Source organism: Acanthopagrus latus, chromosome 12, assembly GCF_904848185.1.
Source record: "Acanthopagrus latus isolate v.2019 chromosome 12, fAcaLat1.1, whole genome shotgun sequence".
Lineage (NCBI taxonomy): Eukaryota > Metazoa > Chordata > Actinopteri > Spariformes > Sparidae > Acanthopagrus > Acanthopagrus latus.
This window is the reverse complement of record NC_051050.1, coordinates 10,038,058-10,058,994: the sequence shown is the minus strand read 5'-3', so window position 1 is coordinate 10,058,994 and position 20,937 is coordinate 10,038,058. Positions and strand designations below refer to the sequence as shown.

General features: G+C 40.6%; 1 protein-coding gene across 1 annotated transcript in view; it reads left to right on the top strand.

Moving 5' to 3' along the window:
- The first annotated feature begins 177 nt into the window (after positions 1 to 177).
- LOC119030517 (chondroitin sulfate proteoglycan 4-like) overlaps positions 178 to 20,937 on the top strand; it is a 39,390-nt gene continuing 18,630 nt past the window's right edge. The window contains exons 1-2 of the mRNA XM_037118192.1: positions 178 to 272; positions 7,229 to 7,365. Of these exons, the coding sequence (XP_036974087.1) occupies positions 7,359 to 7,365 (7 nt within the window). The 5' untranslated portion in view covers positions 178 to 272; positions 7,229 to 7,358. The remainder of the gene's footprint in view (positions 273 to 7,228; positions 7,366 to 20,937) is intronic.

Sequence of the window (20,937 nt, the reverse complement as noted above, 5' to 3'; positions counted from 1 at the left end):
AGCCTCAGAGCGAGGCGTATTCAAATGACTTTCATGGAGCCGGGAAAACCGACCAATCGCCTGACGGGGGCGGCGGCCTCTGGGGGCGGCGCGGACCAATCGCGGCGGAGGAGGCGAAAAATCGAAATCTCCGGAGATTCTGATTGGTTGGCTCGCCGCTCGACGAGGTTTCTTTCTTTTCAACCGCAGCCAGGAGAAGTGAATGTTTTTGTTGGAGAGCTGAAATATGGAAGGTGTAAGGTTTCGCCCGGAATGTGGCCTTGTGTGTGGCTGTGAGTGAGTCTCAGTGACTTTAAAAGAGTCTGTTAGAGTATAAGTGTATAAGATGGTTAATTTAGTGTACATAAAGGTTCATCTTGTTATTGATGTCATGAGGCACAGCAAGTGCTGGCATGATCCAGGAGAAGAAAATTAGCAAGCTATTTCATGGCTACTTAAATATGATGCTTTATAAGGAATAGCAATCCTCGAGCATTGTAGCATTGTTTTTGCATTTATTAGAAAATATTTTTACCTGTATCTCATACCTGTCATCAGTTGCATTTCAGCATAGTGTGGGAATCAGGTTGCAGTGGGAGGATGACATCTTTACATTTGGTCCAATTCGGGTCATTCTGGCCAGTGAACGTTTTTGTTGGCTTCAAGTTGCCTTTACTAATTAAAGAATAACTTCATCCAAAAAATGTGAATTCAGACATTGTACACTCAGCCCCATGCCAGTGGAAAGGTGAAGTTTCGTAGTCCACAATACATTTTGGGACCTTCACAGCATAGAAAGCGTGGCAGCATTCTTTCTAAAGGACTTGTGCAGATGGGGACTTGCTTTAAAACATAGAAAAACAACTTTAAAAAAACATAAATTACTCCATACCGCTCACCTGGTGTAATCCAAGTCTTCTGAAGCCCCAAGATCCCAAATTGATTTGAAAAGACATTATGTACACCTATGATGCTCAGCCGAACACTTGTGCATTCATTCAGACGGGGTGCATGCTCACTTTTTAAATCAAACAGCTGCAGTGAAGATTTCGGCTTACAGATAACCTCTTCCAGTCAAACTAGTTTATTTTGCCACTAGTGGGTAGTGGAGCAAACTGAAAACACCTCTGACATATGTTTTAAAAGCCTATTATATTTTATTTTGTATGCCTTGGGTTGTTACGCGACAATTTTAGCAAAAACACTGTCCATTTACACATCCAGCAGAAAGTACATTTTGCATTTGTTTGGAGTCATATTTCTGTTCACTTTACTGTATTGTATTTGTATAATACTCATCTTTCAGCTCTATCGGTTTCCACAAACTCCTATAAAGAATATCGGATTTTTAAGCTGCTATATGCTACGTTATGTTCACCGGCCAATAGCTGTCTTTGTCTGGCCATTACCTGCTTCCAAGCAAGGAGCATTTAGTAGAATAATAATTGCTTTTGCAGTCGAAAAGAACATAAGGGGAAGGCTAGAGAATTTAGTTTCTCGATAATTAGTTATTTACTACAAGTTGTTACAAGTTACAAGTTAAATATAAGTAATTTGGACAGTTGTTGATATAAAATATTATTTCAACTCTCGCAGCTCTTGTAACTCTTTAATTTGTTTATTGTAGTTTGGTTATTCAGTTGATATCAGGATTTACTAAGTGGTGTTGGAAGAGTTCAGAGCTAGTTTGTAACACTTTTATTGAGCCACACACCCCTTCAACATACAATGTCTGTGCGTAAAGGTGCGGTACAACACTCTCGAACCACATTAGGTAATTTATACCAGACTGGCGGTCACAGTTAATTATACCTGGTCATACCTGTTCTCGCAAGACCGACCTGTAACTGTATGTTGCTAAACCTTTAAACTGTACCCGACTCTGAGTAAATCTATAAACACAGTTATTTACTCTCAGCTGTGCTGTGTACATTATTCAATACAGTGGGCATTAAAGGCAAAGTGGTAATTTACACAGGAACTGCAATATTTACATGCTGCATTAGCTTTATCTTCAGGAATTAAGAAAAACAGTCTGGCGACAATATCTGGTGGGGCTTTGAAAGGATTTCACAAGCCCACATAGTTGGAGAAATTACTCAACCCATAACACAGTTATCCGTAAATTGAAGGGAAAACAAGAAGATTATCTAATTTAGGTTTTCAAGTAACAACAGGAATATCCTGCTAATCCTGCTCTGTGTGTGTGGGGTGTGGGTCGTTGTAGGCACAGGCAGGGTTAAAACAACACGTTTTTACTCTGTCAGAGTATAAAAACACACCTCATCTCTTTCTCTAAATGTTTAGAATACACTCTAAATATATATACTATTCTGTCTCCAACAGTCTAATTTCCTCTGAAATATGGTAATTAAAGCAAGGTGGGTGCACACCATTCCCCACCCCCTCATCTACCACTGCACCGCTGCCATCCACCTCAGCACAGTCCTGTCCTTTTCATTGCATAAACATTCAATTACATAAACACAGCGTTAGACTTACACTACAGCCGGGCCCTGAAGTTGTGGGCGGCACTCATTTTTTGATCACTGACGCCTCTTACATTCTGACACATCACCGTTCAGGCGAGAATAGCTGATCTCTGAGTCTTTTAGGCTGCAGGGTTTTCTCGTCAATAACCCAACTCCTACACCAGGCTCCCAAGTGCACAGCTTCCGGCTGTGCTCAGCCATGTGTGGATCACAAATGCGCGGAAAACACAAAGTATGCCCATACACACACACACACATGCACCCGCATCTGCTTCCGGTGGTGCTTGACCGTGGCGACGCTCTGATGAGGGCCCTCATTTTTTTTTTTTGGATTGACTGCATGACGCCCACAACTGCTTTTGAGGGAGACTTCCTGTCCGAGTGGCATATGAAATCAAGGATGTCAATGTAAATAAGATAAACTGCAACTATGACGTTAGCACCATCCCCATTAGCCAAACAGTTGTTCATGGATGTATTTGACATATAGTTTTTCACTTTTTAATCCACATTTCGTCAGATGTTGTTTCTTCTTTGTTCTCACTTGTCTCATTCTCTTGAAATCTTGAAGACAAAGACAAAAGTTCAGTATTCAGTATTAAATGAAAAAAAGTTCAGATTTTCTAAAAAACATCTTATGCAACCCTTAAGACATTTAGAGGCTATTTATCAATGTCACTGAGATTTGTCTGACCTAAAATATTTCCCAAACATAGCAAAGGAAAGAAATATCTCTTTTGAGTATGACTTTACCAAACGTAGGCCACATGGTTCCAGAGGCTTAAATAGTTAATGAAAAGGTGGTCTAATTGAGTTAAAGATGATTTCTGCTTCTTGTCTGCACACATAGTCAAGCAAGAAAACGTTCTGACGTCCATCAGGGAAAGAACATCATGAAAAAACGAATCTGTGCCCTGTGGAAATGCACAGAGCTGATGTGAAAGCGTTTAGTGTGAGTTGTTCTATATTTATGGAAACCACTCATCATCTTGCCTACAGGTCTTTCTCCTACACATAAATGCAAAAGCAGATAACGCAAGAGATGTTTCTCATTTTCACATTATTCATTAGAAGAAAAAGAAGAAGAAAAAGAAGAAACTGGGGAAGTAGCAGTCTTGTCCTTAGTTGTAAGTCGCATGATAACATATACTGTAAGGCAAATGTTTCTCTAGCGAGATCTGATGCAGTCCAATTCTACAAGCAACCTAAAAGTAGACGTTTAGTAAAAACAGGTGTAGCTTAGTCATAATGCACCTGTCTCTTGCCTTGTCTCACTCTAGTCTAAGTGGATGACTTTAACAAGGCCCTAAATTAAACACTAGCCTATTTATATGTCTCAGTATTGCCTGATAGTAAATTCACTAGGCTGGATGACACTCAACAGTCACGTTGGCAGGTGTTTGAGCAATGAAAGATTGTGCTACAGAGAAATTAGACTTTGATAACTATGAGTCACTTCAGATGAAATCATGTAGAAGATCATTGGGGAAAAAAGGGAACATTGGCGTATGTTACCTGAGATCAATTGTAAGTGGACTGTACAGTTAATTACACCATTTATAATTAAATGTATATTAGCTACACCAGTATGCTCAAATACACTTTGATCACTTTATCATGGATATCATATTAAAGTGGATATACATTTTTTAAAAAATATTTTATTTTATTATAAGCGAAAGCACACCCTCAAGGAGAATTCCTTTTATTGTTTTGGTTTTCTGGCCTCCAACTGTCCCTCTCTGGTTCACTTTCACCTCTATCAAAGTGTACTTTTCGGCTGCAGCAGGCAGCTGTTAGCGAAAAACCTATAAGGCTACCCTATAACACATCTCTAACACTAGTTGCTTGGACTGACAAAGCTAGCAACTAACTAGTGGAGCATTTAGTGGTTAAAGCACCAGATATTTCATTCAAGAGCTGGTGGAGAACAAAAACAGAGCTGAAAGCAGAGTAAATATTGGACCTACATATATGTCTTTGTCTACTGGGTGTGTAAATAATCAACTAACAAGTTCTCCATATCAACCTTAAAGGTAATATGTTGCAGTGTTGCAGATTTTAGTTTTTGTTGCAATGGTATCTGAATTTTTTTTTTTTCACTTTTTCTGCAATAATTACTGATTATATTGTCTTGTACCACATGGTATTCACATTTCTAGTGTTTCTAAATGTCCACATTTCTCCCATTTATCTTGTTCAATTTGTCTGTTTGATCAATAGGATTACTACTTTGGACTCTGAACCCTAGTTTCACAATATAATCCTAATCCTAATGATAATTATTGCCAACTGCAAATCTTAGGAAAAAAAAACGCTTACAAAGCTGTTGCTATAGCAGTTACAGTGAATGCAGTACTTAGAGATCAGCAAAAATGCCAAAGAAAATGTTCAAAAGCTTCGGACTGGCAGTGTGTTTTGGATTTCAGGGAAATGGTGACAGGGACAAAACAAATTATGTCAGCCGCCACCATCAGCAGCAACAGACTTTAGTGTAGTAGTGAGTGTGGGTGGGATTACACAGTGACAGCTGGGTGAGATCATTATGGTGCGGGAAAGGGGGGAAAGAAGAAGGGGGAGAACCCGAGAACCGGGGGAGGGGTCGGGGTATAATGGATGCTGGGGTAGGTGGGGGGGTGGTGGGGAAGCTTTCATGGTGACATTCTTTTCTCTGAGGAATGCACGCATTTATATGCTGGATAAGTTAAAGAGAGAAAATAATGTAGCTGTATAATAACAGCGACCTGCTTCAAATCCCAACATGCTTAGCTGTTCTTTTGCGTTTACGTTTACATTCATGAAGGACCTGAAGTGAGACACAAGTGTGAGGAGAGTTCAGGTTAATATGCAGGATATATGAGAAGGGGAGTAGGGGGGGTGGATAAGGGGGAGAGGAAGACCGGTGACTCACAGGCTTCCAGTAAGAGGCCTGACTCAGCTACTGGAAGCCCCCTGACCCTGTCTGGAGACAATAAGTGGGTGACAATCTGTGCTTTTGACTTTCTGAAGAAAAGAGACCCTTGAGTTTTTTGGAATAATAAAAACAAAAAGATTGCTGCAAGAGAACAGATGATAACGAACAGCTGCCACTGCTCTCACTTTCTCTAGGGTAAGAGTCGCAAGTGTGTGTAGAAACTCTCTATATTCAAAATAAAGCCCAATATGTGGATTATTTGTATGTGTTTTATAGACATGAATGTATTACCAGAAAAAGATCCTCAGACACAACTTTTTACACTTTTGTCAGCTTAGTTGAAAGATTAGATTTAAAGAGGCTCCAACTTCTCGAAAAACACAAGTACATGACTCACACACATTTGTGATGCATTGATTTACCCATCATCGTCATCCTCCCTATTAAAAGAGCACATGCACACTAGCACCCATTGATTCATGTGCACATTGTCTCATTCAGTCATTTATACTGATTCTGTGAAGCGATCCATCTCTCTTCTCTGAAAGGGTATCCTATTCTCCCACGGCAACAGTGGCCATGTGACAGAAAACTTGTGAAGAGATGCTCCATTATGAGTCAGGTTGGCAGACAGCTGATCTGTGTTCGTATTCCAATTTTAATCGCATCTGAAATGCTCTCCTTGTGCTGTTTGTTCTTTGTATTTGGCTATTTGGTGAAACAAAAGGGAAAATGCAGGTGTTTGATTACGCAATTGGTGACTAAAGCTTCAACGTCAGTCGTCGTCTGTGTGTGCTTTCTCCTGCTGTTAAGAACAGATATGAACGCATGAAGAGGCATCAGACCGAGCGAGAGGAACTGTTGCCTGTTAGATGTGAACAATCATCCCAACTCAGTTTCATCTATGTCTGTGTCATCTGTGTTGTCAGAATAAAATGTAACGTTACTGCAAACACGGATGCCGCCAAATTTACGCAGGTCGTTTTTTTACAAGATGTGTCGTGTAGAGTTCACATTACACTTACTGACAGTCAGGTATGGTGAAGGTGTTACAGCTAGACGCGATGGTTGGATTTTATGGAGATGGTGGGATATTTTCCAACAAAATCAAACAGTTCTGAATTTGTGTGGGACAGAGCCAGGTCTTTTCTTTAACCTGTGGGGTTAGAGTTTATTTTGGCAGTTGGGTAATCTTTGTATAACAACACAACTGGCATTTCAAAATTTCATGAAGTGCCGTATGCATATTGCATGTTTCTGATACCCCAATCCTTCCTGTTAACTTATATGGAGAGCAGATCCAGTTGGTGACCTTCATTCTCATGGTGAGAAAAAAAATGTAATGGTTGCTGTTTTGTTTGGTTAAGGCAGCAAAACTACTACGTTAGATTAAAGCAACATAAACTAAAAATTGCCTTTTTTTGGGCACAAAAAAGTCTTGTGTTTGCTTAGACATCCCAGCTGCAACCCCAACCGCCACCTGTGCTGCCTGACTTGCAAAATTTGACTCTGGAGAATGCACCGCACACGATTTCAAAGTGTACACCCAAGTTATTTTTTCAAATATTGAAGTGACTGGGCTGACCATCCACTCACACCCAGAATCCTTTTTTGTTTGGTGTTCTCTGCACTTGCATTTGGTTTGTCCTCACTGCATCTCGCTGCACTACACCAGAAAAAAATATCTTTTCTGTCACCTGCACTAAAGTAGGAAAGAAACCAGAATTCAATCGGTAGATCAGCTTTAGAAAGACTGCATATTTGCTGAACAACTTGGATCCACCTCTTCTCTGAGTGAAGCCAAAAAGACACTCTTGTTCAGCCTCTTTTTTTTTCTTTCCAGTTTTGACCCCTCTGCCTTTTCACGTGGGAGTCCTGTGATGGTTGATGGTGATGGATGATAGTCGGACAGAGGGCCTGTTTCCTGGATGTGCCCTTGACTTCCATGTCACACACACAGATATCCTCTGAGGATGGAAGGTACATGCATATACACATTCACATTGATGACCCACTTTCACGCACACATTGGATGTTACATATTACTCTCTTTGTATAAAATACCTTACACACACCCCCCCACACACACACTGACCTACATCTGCTTTACATAAACAATGGCATGTAAAACCTTAACTTGAAAAATATTTGATGGTCTGTGCATACCTTTAAGTATGTGGAGTCATATTGCAGCGCAGTCGGCATATAAAATATTGCAAGTACCTGTGAAAGGACGTCAAGCAGGTGAACCCTTTCACCCAACCCTCCTCAGACTGAGTGTTCTGCCAAAAAACTATAAACTTGCTTCCAACAAATCCATGAAAAACATGTGAATCACTGCAAAGAGAATACCAACCTTAACCTCAGTCATACTCAACTGGATTGGTGGCCAACGATTAAGCAACATACTCTTGGAGTGTGTTTTGTCACAATTTACGTGACTTATAGAAGCTTACCTGGTTGAAGTTAATGTAGTACAAAGAAAAATGCTACTTTTTCATTCGATTCTAGGAATAAGATTGTGGATTTTGGGTCAGTAAAAACACAACTTGTTAATAACGCTCTCTTTACACACCATTTGTTTGCCATTTGGACGAGGAAAATGCTGCCGTCACAGCCATGCACAGCACTTCTTTGGAAACTTGCACAATCTTGTTGTGTGGGTGAAATCTGGACCCTGTATGAGCAGAATTCTGTGATGACAGAGAAAAAAAAATCTTGTTGTTGTTTTGATTTTGTGTCTTTATTGTTCACTTACAAAATAAAGGTCTGACTCCAGGCCTCAGAGTTCACGCACCAGTTCACTTCTCTCCTCTGACTCTGCCCCCTTCGCCCTCTTCCTTTAAATCATCCCTCCTCTCATGAACCAATTTACTGTCTAATTAAAGCTGAGGACCCATGAAAAGTAAATATTTAAAAGGAGTCGGTGAACACATATTCATGTAACCTTCTTTTTTAAAGACACAGCGTAGGCATTTAGCTTCTATATCAGTATGAAGTGCCCACTCTCCTGTTTCCCAATCCTCCCAATAAAGCGTTAAACCCAATAGATGTCTGAGGTGGGATGAGAGCTGCCCACGCTCTTACTAAAAACAAAAGTAAAGATACATCTGGGAGCGAGCACAGTCTGTGAGTGTTTTGATTTACTTCTGTAATTTCACTGCAGCTCCGGTGGTTTTACAGTAAACCACTCCTACACCGTCTGCAGATGTGGCACTGGATGTAGTGGGAGGGAATGTATGTGTACTGTGTGTGTGTGTGTGTGTGTGTGTGTGCGCGTGTGTGTTCGGCTACATGTCCAAACCAAATTGGATTCTTTCAAAGGAATTCTGCTGGTGGTTTCAGAGCAAACTGACTTTGTCCTTACAAACGTTAATCAATCACTCTTTTTCCTACAGGACAATTGAAAATGCAAAGAAACTTGTTTACCCCTTTCACTTCTTCACAATGACTTCAGTTCTGCTCTCATTAGTTCTGTAAACAATATAATCAGAGGGCATCCTGCAGACGTACAATGACTGACCAATGCTGGAAATGTCAGTGTTCAACAAGACCTAATGCAAGAAACATAAAAACATGTTTTTTTAAGTAATGACGGTGTTTTCTCTGTAATTGTTTTGTAGCAGTAGTGGCAGGGGGTAATTTTTGTTTTTTGTTCTGCGTACATCTCTGTTGGTTTGAGTGCTAGAAGTAATTGAAGCACTCTTGTTAATATTTAGTTATTCGATCGTGATTAAAGGGCTACATCTGTGCACTAAGCCTGACGTTGTTTGTTTTTCTTATTTTCATATTCAGTTTCTCATTGTATCTGGCTGTTGTATGTTCTTATGAAGGCAACACTGAATTAACTGTGGTGCATAAGACCGACCTATGCTTTGAAGATGCCATAATCTATATTTTTTACATTAGTATGGATCACACAACTATGATGTTCCACATAGTGAAGAAGCCCATCAATAATTTTCAGCATCTCTCAGCTCATTGTTTTGGTTTACTCTCACCTCTCCCATCATTTTTGTTTCCGGATGCAGCTATTTTCTGTATAAAAGCTCTAAGAACCCAACCACTGAGTGCCAAACAGCAGAAAGAACACAGTTAGTGACTGGTTGATGAACATGGCAGTTAAAAAAAACAGATAGTTCTCTTAGGAGTGGGTGGAGACCAAAAACAGAGCTAGAAGAATGAATATTGGACATAAACCCTTCTGGTACCCAGAAACACTAACACGTGTTGCTCTGTATCCTCTGCGGATGCTAGCAAATTAACAATATGAACCAAAGAGTTGATTATACATAAGTGTGCTGGCACCAAGCAGTAAAAATATTGGCTGATGTGGATTTAATGTATTAGTAGGTATTATAGGTACATAGGTTGACTTTAAAGGCAGCTTATTATGACCTATATTGACCTTTATTCTAAGGTGGCGTCCTGTAGTGGCTGTAAAAATTGTTATGGCAGCAAAGGAATCCAAACCAAGTTCTTCTAATGCCTGAATCAATACAGCCTTTAACAGAAACAACAAAGGGCCTGTCGCTGGTACAGTACAACGGCTGTTTTGGGAGTCATTGGCAATGGACATATTCAGTCATTTAGGTATGAGGGTGTGTTGGAACAACTAAGTGAAGGTCAGTGAAACAACCTGTGCCAAGATGTTGGTCACTGTTTAACCAGAAAAAATGGAAACTTCCGTCCTAGTTGTGGCCACAACTTATAATACAAAAAACGTCTACAATACTGAGGGTCCATCATTAAATGTGCCATTGCCTTGCCAACCAAAGCACATTGGCTTCCTCTATAATAATACAATAATAATGGTTTGCTGTACAGTACCATGGCCATGTAGCAAATTTTTGGTTTATGTATTGTTCATGATAATTTATAATCCAGACCGCACTTCAAACATAGTTATGGTCATTTAAACCACTTCTCTAAATCAGTGCTCATGATGTCATAAACTGTCTGTGAACATTACCACTGCACAATTTGAACACATCAATAACCTTGTTATTAAAAAGAAAAGACTGACTTTGTACTATTTGCCTTGTTAGTGTTGCTTTGTTCCCTATAACCTCATGACTTCTTGTGGATTATTTCACATAACAGACTCAGCAGACAACACTGTGGCATTCTTTGCATACACCTTTTGTTTTGATCTGTCATAGACAAGCACATGTTTCAGCTGTCTTTCATTATTTTGATGTGTGGTAAACCAGAGGCTATTTTTCCACAATACATATTGTGAACACTTATAAGAAATGAACAAAGAAAAAAATTAGATAGAACAAAATAGTTTTCCACTGGTGTTTTCAAAAACCCCATCAGGTCCCTGCAGTGTACTTTTCCTTAACCACATCCATCAGTGTGACCTAGAATCCTTAGGTTTGAACAAAGAGTAAAGCAGTTGGTCACATTCCTTTCATTCCTCTACATAATAAGATGGATATAACATCTATATTCATCCCACTGACTGAAGGTAAACAGTCAATAACAAATGAGAGGAATGCAAAGGCATCTGAAGGCATCCTGGACTTTCTATTCAAACTGTCAAGGATCAGTGGAAAACAACCTTGTTTTCACCCAGGAGCTGTATTGTTCCTCCACATGTGTTGTTGTGCAGCTGGTGAAGTCAGCACCCAGTTGAGCGGCGAGCAGCTGAGAGTGTTTGTGCTGGCCTTTAGGTGCAGGTGCACAATCGAACCCAAGGGAAGGAAACGGAGGGGAGGGGTTTGAATGTGGCACAAACAGGAAACAAGCTTTGTGTTCCTTTCTGCTCAGTGGTGCACACGAAAGGTTTATTCCAAACTTTGTCCTTGCACGGGCTTATCTAACACAATATGCTTTGCCAGGAGCTTACATAACAGGCCCTGTTGAAGGACTAAATTCACATCTATCATTGTGAAATCTTTTTTCAGTGTCATTGATCACATTTTTATCTTCACACAGACCGCTGTTTAAATACAGATCTGTGTCAGGATTTAATGGGAGGTCTTGGCAGAATGCCACTGGATGTTCAGGAAATGCCTCTGATGGCAAAACAAGGCCTTTTTTAGCATGTTCACCAACATGCTAAAACATGTATTTGGTTCTAGTAATTATGAGAATATTTTTCTTAATATTGGTGAAGGACCAGACAAGTCTTTTTTATTTGTCTTAGCCAGAACACTTTTGGACCCAAAACAAGCACATACTGAGCCTTAGGCAGTAAAACTGTTAGCAACACATTGCCAGCAGAAATAAGTAAAGGCCAGCCAGTGTAAACCACTGGATAACAGTAGATATAAAGGCCAACAAGGTAACAAAATTGAAAATTTCCAGAGCCCTCTAGAAAACCTTTCCAGCAAGGAGCAAAGAAGTCATAACAAACCTCACAGCTAGAAAGTCACCACTCTTTTGTTCAAAACTTCCATAAAAAAAAATGAACAAAGTTAATCACTGCCCTCTGAAAAGAATCCAGTGTCACTGCCAATATATAGTCTGCAATACAATTTTAGGGATTCATGAAAAGAAGATCTAAAAAGTATATGTTGTCTTTCAAATCTTACATTAGTATTTGGCCAGACTCCAGCACGATCTGGGTCTGTAAGTACAGGCAGCAGGGTGTGATTTCCTTGTGTGTATGTGTCTGAGAGCGTCTTACACGGTGTGGGAACAGATCCTACCCCAGTACAGGAAAGACATTAGGAACAACATGAGTGCTGGGGGATAGGGAGGGTGACAGACCAAGGGAGGGGGGGGGCTGGGGTCTTTCAGGGAAACGAGGAAACGAGAGGAGAACACCCTCGACTTTTCATTCTCACAACAAAACCCCTCCCTCTGCCCCTTCCTCACTCTCCTCCCCCAACAAGTGTGAAGTGTCCCTCCTCAACAATAAGGGCACTGCAGCGTGGCACAACAACAAATAGTGCGTCACTAACGAGTCACGGAAAACATTCCTGCCTGTCTGCATTTTGTTGTCCACTTACTCCAGACATCCCACACCAGACTTGAGATCGTGTTTTGGGACAGAGAGTTTGTCAGCGGAGGGCTAATCTCTGTGTTTTGGTCCAATATTTTCTCCAAACAGTTTGGAAACTTCTGCTTTAACAGGATCCCTTAAAATTGCTTTTGCCTTAGTTTGGCCTCCTCTGAAGTAACTGATACTAGAGGAATTTGGAGACAGTTTGTGGGTTAAGCAATAGTGCACTTAGTCTCTAACAAATGTTTTTAAAGTAATTGTTTTATAATAGTTATATATCATCCATAACTTGGAGCTCTGAGATGTCAAGTTTTCGAGAATTAAAGAACAAAAAAAAATTCCAGCCAGGCTGCCAGTTGTTTCTGGGTTTATTCAACTTGATTTATCAGTGTTTCGTAAGATTGAAGATGGCCTCAGTTTTCAGATGAGTGCGTAATTCTTCCGTTGGATATAATGATTTTCATATGACTATCGACAATGAGGGACATCAGGTTTTCATTTAACAACAACGATTTGTGATCTGAATCCGGGCCACAAACAGCTCGTCTGTAAACACCGGCGCCAAAAGGGAAAGAAGAGTTTGTTTTTAGAGTGAAGTGCCACTTCGGTTCCTCTCATGTGAGTGATTCATTCCAAATAAGAGAGGGAGACAGAGAGAGAGCAGGGATAACACATTATAGTACAAAACAGTAGTTTCCATTAGGTGTTTTAGAGGTGAAGCAAACTGGTATTATGTAAGAGCAGTGTGTTTTATTGCTGGCTAATACAGTCTCTGACATTTAATACAGCAACATTTTCCTCTAACTGACACATGTTGACGTCAAGCTCCCAAAGTATGAGCAAAGGAGGAAGTCAGGTGAAGTTGCTATAGAGTAACAAAGTCTGCAGAGGGAGAAAGTCACTGTTGATGTGTGGGTCAATAAAACTTCCAGCTTACAGGAGACTGCTGTCCATGTCTTATTTTCAATCAACAGTCAACATTATTCAAAACCATGGTTCCCTAACCTTAAAGGTCCAGTATGTTGGATTTAGTGGCACGTAGCAGTGAGGTTGCAAATGGCAACCAATTGAACCTTCCCCTTCCAAGTGTGTTGGAGAAGCTACATTGGCTGCTCTCTCTAGTGTTTAGTTTGTCCTTTCTGGGCTTCTGTAGAAACATGGCGGTGCAGCATGGCAGACACCATAGAAGTGGACCAGCTCCCTCTGTAGACATAAAAGATCCTTAGTTTGAGGTGATTATACACTAATGAAAATATATATTACAGGTCTGCCAATAGATCCCCTTTATCTGTCACACTTGGCCTTGTCAAGTTTTCAGTATTGTAACCATCATGAAGGTCCCCTTTTTTTTGCCTGAACTTACATGATTCTTCACATCATACAACATAATCACAATTTTATGATAATTTGTAACCAACATGGGAAGGAAATAATGACATTCTGTTAAGGAGGGGCAGATTAAAGAGAACACTTCTACAGTAAGTGTCTTTCTAGAGCGCATGGCCAACGACTGCCTAAGAACTGAATCAAATGACTTTCTGTACCGATACCGATGTGGACAGTCTGCTTTTTCTCAGAAGAAAGTTGGTCAGCCAAACCAGAGATAAAAGCTAGTTTTCTGGAAACTTTGTGCGTCTTTATGGGAACAAATTACTGAATACAGCAATGTTCCGTAATCTTTTCTGTGATGAAAGAAAGTCTTCACACAATTGTGTACAAGACGTGCAACACACATCTGAGTTTGTCTTGCCAAATTTAGACTGCGTTCACAAACAAGCAGTGACGCTATAATAGGACACTGGCTTCACAGCAACATCTGTAATCACACCACCGCGTGATGTGCAGGAGCTTTCAGTAAACTGTGAGAGAAGTAATGAGAAGGAGGAAGAGTCTGGCTGAGGATCTGAGGAGGATCTTGCTCTATGAAGCTCTTTGGGGCTGCATGTTTGTATGAAACATGCGACACAAATAAAACTGAGTTGAGTGTGCTGACAGAATGCTTTGCATAAGTTCATGTGGTGAAAGCCTTTATGTATTAGAGTCAAACTCAATTATAAGCCCCCCAAAACTGTGTCCATTTGGAAGATAACAATAGCTGATTCATATCTAACTCACTTAATGACCAGGTTACAGTTTGACCCTTTGACCCCAGTTTTGTCTATGACTCTCAATCGTGGCCTCCTAATTAGTTCAACTTTACAATTGGCTCTTTCATATATCCCTGTGACTGCCCGTCTAGTCCAGGCTCACTGTTGTTTTTTAAAAAGACAAGACAGTGAGGAGTTGTTGTACTGGTTGTGCTTGTTTAGTGGGGGCGAAGGAATCTCTGCAGTCCAGGTTTAAAAACTAAATGGGGGTGGAGCTGGACTTAATGCATAGCGGATCTAGTTATACGTCTGAAAGGACATAAGCAAGAACTGCTCTGGATATAAAGAACTATTATTGTTTTTTTATTGCATGTCAACAATTTGTTGTATGTACTCAAATTGAGTCTACTTTCTTGATTCCATATTTGCGTGCTGGTCATGCATTTCGGTGATAAATTGGTGCTGAAACAAAGGTCGTTTTTGATTTAATGTTTCATTTAAATTCAGCCAATGTTACGTAATTGCGCATTGTATGTTTGCCTGGCACAGAGTGTGTCCTTTCAGATTCCTTCTCAGCACATTAAATATGATGCTCGTGTTTTTAGTAGCATGCTGTTTTTGTTTTGTTATTCCTGGAATAAAACCATGGCCCATCTCTCTGACAGAAATAGCTTTTGGCGAATGAGTCGTAAACCGAGAAGTTGTATCACCGTAGATAATCAAGTTAGACGTTGCATGGGAAAAGATCACAGGGAGGGAGACCAGATATTAGCTTTGGGTACAGCACATGATAGGTAAAAAAAAAAAAAAAAATCCTGTTTTTCAATGCACAAGCAATTCCCGTCTGTTTCAAAGACCCACCGGCAGTAACAGACTGCAAAGTTGTGGCAGCACATCATGAAGTTAAACTACTTCCTGTGCGTGCCATCGATCACATGTATGAATGGTGCGTTGTACAGTTAATGCATGCAACACGGCCAGCTGAGTGAGTGACATGATGAACCGTGTCTATCATTTCATAGTTTGAGGGCTTGTTGTCATGACTAAGACAGAAGCAGTGACTCAGATCATGTTTTGCTTGGAAGTCTTTAACAATGTTAAATCACCCGATAAGCTGCAGGGTTGAGTGGTTTGGCAGTGAGTCAGGCCACCAGCTGCCAGCGGCCATTGTGTTTGGGGACTGACCTTTGTCACAGAGATGGAGAGGAAGAGTAAGAGAGGAGCGCAAAACAAAGCGTGATATTGTATCAGGGGAGCGGCGTAAGAGAGACTAACATGTCATGCGTGACTTGTAAGGGATTCATGTGATACCTGCACGTGTAGTCCTGTATGTTTCTGTGTCTCAGAGCTTTCCTGCATGCTTGTAAGCTTGTTTTAGTGTGTGCGTTCAAAGTGTTAAGTAATTGGAAAACTGATTCAGACAAAAACTAAGATGTGATTTCCTGACGTACTTGTTTTGCCAGGGTTTTGGAACAGAATCACCACTTGAGTGTTTGCAGAGCTGAACACTGCAAAACGCACGGACTGACGACCAAGACCTCCTGACTTGTGAACGGGCTTCTTCCATTCCTTTAACTTTCTTTTTCCATTTTGAAGAAAAAAAGAAAACACATTGCAAGATAACCACAGGTCGTTTCCTTTGATCCCTTCCCATCCTTCCTTCACTGCAGTTTCCCTTCCCGTCACTCCTCATCGTAAGTGCTGAACTTGCAAATGTTGCCCATCTTTGTTTTCTCAGAGCAATCTGTGATTTATAGGTTTGGGAAGGAGGAGAGGAAAATGAAAGTAAGCAGTAAGAGTTGGACGTGGATGGATTTTGAAAAAAGTGATTTCATTTGCTACTTACTTTTTGCTTTAAAGTCTTCAAAATATTAATTTGCAAACTATACTGTACATACGTCAGTATAGTGTTCCAGACGTCAAGAAAGCATAATAAAGAGACATTTGGACATGACAAACCAGAAAAGCACTCGTGTTACTTGTAACATTAAATATGGCGTTATTCCACTCACTAGGACACTTCAGTTGAATTGAGCTGCCTTTAATGTTGGTGGTTCCACCTGTGCTTTAACTGCAGTGAAAGGTTTGTTGTCTGTTGTCTCGTTTCTCTTTCTACTATGCAGTCTCTTGGTAGTTAACTAGCTATATGGCTCCAGGGGTGGTTATGTTGGCTCGTTGGCCTGTCTCCCCCATGGTAAGTTGACATAAAAGTAGCACTTCACTATGTTACTTTGAAGCATCATCAGCTTAAAAAAAATAACTTAAATGAAGGACCAAACTAGAGAACTACAGACATTCCCATCAGTTTCAGCTGTAGTTTGGGTTTAGCAATCATAAGCAAATATTAGCATGCCAATACACTAGTCAACATGGTAAGCCACATGGTTCATTCCATTTGAACATGGTCCTCTGGTATAGTGTAGTGCATTGTTAATGGTAAATGGTATTGTGAACAATAGTTAACAACATGTAACTTGGTTAGAACTGCCACTCCAACTTGTACTGGAACCCAGTCAACTCGGGTATGTCGTCATTCCCAGCTCCGACCTCCAACTTCTTATGTAAATGGAACGACCAATATACAGTTGTATATACAAAAGCACGTACACACCGTCATGGTGAGAGTGTTTGTGTGCCAACATTAACATTCAGCTCAGAGCACTACTGTGCCACTTACAGCTTCACAGAGCCGCTAGCTTGGCTGAAGAGTCTTGTTGTCTAAAGTGTGTGAGAGCCTGCAACACCTGCAAACACACATGATTTGATCCAAAACAAGTTAGATTAGTTAATGGTACTGTAGCTTTATCACTGTCCTGTTTGTCCGTTTTCTTTTCTTTGATAAATGATTAAAATTGAACTCAAAACTTACATTTTCTTCTCATCTTGTGATTATCACCTCTCCCTGTGTCTTATTTTGTCGCCTCTTCTCTTTCAACAAGTGAGCTAAATACAGCAGCTATGACTCAAACTGACTCACACCTTAATCACTTTCCTGCGCATGTAGGCACACACACAGACGCGCACACACACACATGCACACACGCACACACACAAACAAAGACTCCCCAAGGTGTCCCCAAGCAAAGGTAGCAGCTGTTCCCAGAATCACATTGCATGTTTTAGCCGACAAATATCAAATATCTGAAAAGTTCCCCGAAACGTTTGAAGAGGTGCCTCTGGAGATGGGACACGAGGACGCACACACACACACACACACACACACACACACACACACACACACACACACACACTGTGAAAGAGAGAGACAGAGAGAGAGAGAGAGACTGTGAATAGTCTGGTGTGTCTTACTACTAATGCAACTTGTGTATGCCAGGGATGGAGAGAGTACACCTAATGAATGGCTGAAAGCTCTGGCCTCCCTCTCACTCACACATACATGCACTCCCCCCACTCGACAGGATCAAATGTCCCGAGCTGCTCTTTTGTTGGGTTTTGTTAAAAAATGTCATGATATTTAAGCTAAATGCTAAAAATGACAAAGAAAAACTGCAGCTTGTTAATTATCTGTGTCCTTTATGGTTTAATGTCAGTGTATGGACTATCTACTGATCTCCACCCTCTTAAGCTTTGTTTATACGGCCTCTGCAGACAGCATGCGAGCCACTACAGCGTTAATGCTCAGTATGCTGCAGTAAATCTCTGAAACACTAGAAGGTGAACAAACGAAAAGGGAAGAGTACACGTGTTTACCAGACGAACATGCCTACGTGCACTACACATCAGCTCCTCCATGCTAAGAATCTGCTGATCAATTTATGACTGTTATAAAGACTAAAGCCACACAAGTGACATGCCAGAAACAGAATCTGCCTCGCCTTTTCTCTTTGACAGCCTCTCTTAAAACTTCTCTCTGTCTGAGACTCTGGCCTTTCTCCACAAGCCCCTTTCTGTCTCTGTTCTTACGCAACCAGCTCATAAATAGAAAATGGATGTGTCACTCAATTACTGTATTTATACTGGTAATGGACTAAAGGCTCAGGCCAAGGTTTATACCAGTGCCCACACAGTGTTTTAAGCCTTCTTCCATTAACTTTATTTCTGCTCCAGTATCAAAACACGGTGACTCATTGATTTCTACTGCACAGGTGGATAATGTGCTCGGCTTTTTCTTCTATTTTTATTGTTTTTTTTAGCAGCTTGGAAATCAATAGATCTGTTTCAAACTGGACCTGACGTGTGCAGGCATGAACGAACGCGCCAACACATGGAAGGAAGGATGGGGAAAGCTTGTCATCCGTTATTTTTCCAAGAGGGAAGCAGGTTTGTCTTTCTGTTCTTGATTGTTTACATGTTCAGTGGAACTAATCAGCAAAGTGCTGGTGACAGGGTTTGAAGCAGGGCCCTTATAGGTTTGTGCGTCCAGCTGTGTGCTGTGTTTTTTGTTGTTTTAGCTGCAGATGGAGTTAAATTGTTCCCAATCGGCCACCTCTTCCTGGTCTGCGCTGTTTGCCTTATCCCAAGCCAGGTGGTTCCTGTTCTCTACCTTGTGTTATACATACGTTTCACGGCTCTGGTTCTGCTCTCCCAGAGCTAGCCAACAATTTTCAGGGTTGGTATGTATGCTGAATCATTGTTTTTAGTATTAATAGGAGATTCGTGTTTGTAAGTGTTTTGTAGAGGAAGGAATTCAAATGAGCTCCAACCAGTTTTATTCAGGAAGATGAGCATATTGCTCCTTTTTAAAGTGCTTTTAAACATTAAAAATACATCGCCTATGGGATGTATTTTAGGTATGTTACATAATTAAAAGAACCTGCCGGTGACATTCAGTTTTGCACAGGGATCAGTGGTCTCTTGAAGGAGAGTCCTGTGCTTGCTGTCATAGTCACCAAACTCATCATCCTCCTCGTGTGGACTTTGTTGCTCTTCTTCTGTCTCCTGATTTCCTCCTTTGCTCCCATCATGATGAATACAACCACTAGAGGTCGCCACCTAAAATATACATCAGAATGGGTCGTACTATGAGTTACTGTAACATTTTAACCATCAACCTGTCAAATTCTGTGATTGTAGCGACACTGTTAGCCACAGCTTAACAACATTGTACAAGATGTCAGGCAGTGTGACTAATCAAGCAGGCAGATGGTTATAAATAAATCTCTAGTGTGACAGATATCTATAAACCGCCGATGAGAAACTGAGAACAAACTGGAGTTAAAATAGGCTTCATTTCTCTCTACTGTATTTTAAAACTGTGCGTATTCACAGCTAGCGTAATTTAGAGTAATTCAATGACAAAGTAAATCTGAAATATCTATAACAGGGTAAAACTTTCATCTTTGCTTTTATTTCCAAGTAGGTATCAGTAAACTGGTTAAATTGTTCAAATGTATCAGATCCCTCTTGTGGAAGCATTACAGGTTATTGTATTAAATATAAATGCACCTACTTTATATTATAAAATTGTGTTTAGCTGAGTGATTAATGTTAAAACCTTTGACAAAAAGGAGAATTTCCCTTTAAGTATTGTGTTTTGAAACAAGTTACAGTTACTGTAGTTCCCAAAATAACACTTAATGCTATCTGCTGGAGTTTAAAGGGTTGTTTAACAGTACCCACTTTACCCACAACCTTGTATGTATATGTAATGACTTTGTTTTTATTAGAAGAGAAGAAGGTAATTTGCATTTAGCTTCAGAAATGTCCCTGCAAACGGGTCCTGATGCACAGACATGATTAATTCCTTGCATGTGAACTCAATATAAACATTATTTTTAGATTGAGAGTAAAAAAATAAATAAATAAAAGACACACAAAAAAAATAGTTTTGCAGCCTAAATGACAAGACGGTAATCCTCTCAGCGTGGGATCCAGGCTCATTAAAACACACCGCCCCTCTCGTCATGAGAAGACCCCATCACCGGCTGAACTGTGACCCATTTTGGGTGTGACCCCTTCGCTTAAGAAACCAGGCTGCAGAGTCTATTATTCAACATCCTGGGAACTAAACCTAAACCCAGCACTCCTCTCATGTGCGAGCCAAGCAGAGTTTGAATCAGCAGCTGAATAAAAGCCCTTATGTGTTCTTTCAGCAGCTTAATGGAGCAAACTCTCTCAAGAGCACCGCATTTCAGTGTGTGTGTGTGTGTGTGTGTGTGTGTGTGTGTGTGTGTGTGTGTGTGTGTGTGTGTGTGTGTAGGTTAGAGGGTGGGACGGGTTCAGGATACAGTGTGTCCTGCAGTTTGAACAATCACACCCAAACTTCCACTTTACCTCAATCAGCCACAGGACATTTCCCTCCTCTAACCTCTTGCTCTTTTCATTTCCCCCCCTCTTCTGTTTTAGCCATTTTGCACACTCTGTACCTTTCCATTCTTTCCATTAATGTTTCCTTTGGCGGTAGCTTTGCTGGCAAAACGATTCTCTTTCTGTGACAATTTAAAATCCCTTTTGTACATTGACTCAAGTGACTGACTTGATCTTCTCGACTGCTGAGACATATATGTAGATATTGCTTCAGTCGCCTACTTCAGCGCTGCAAAATACTGT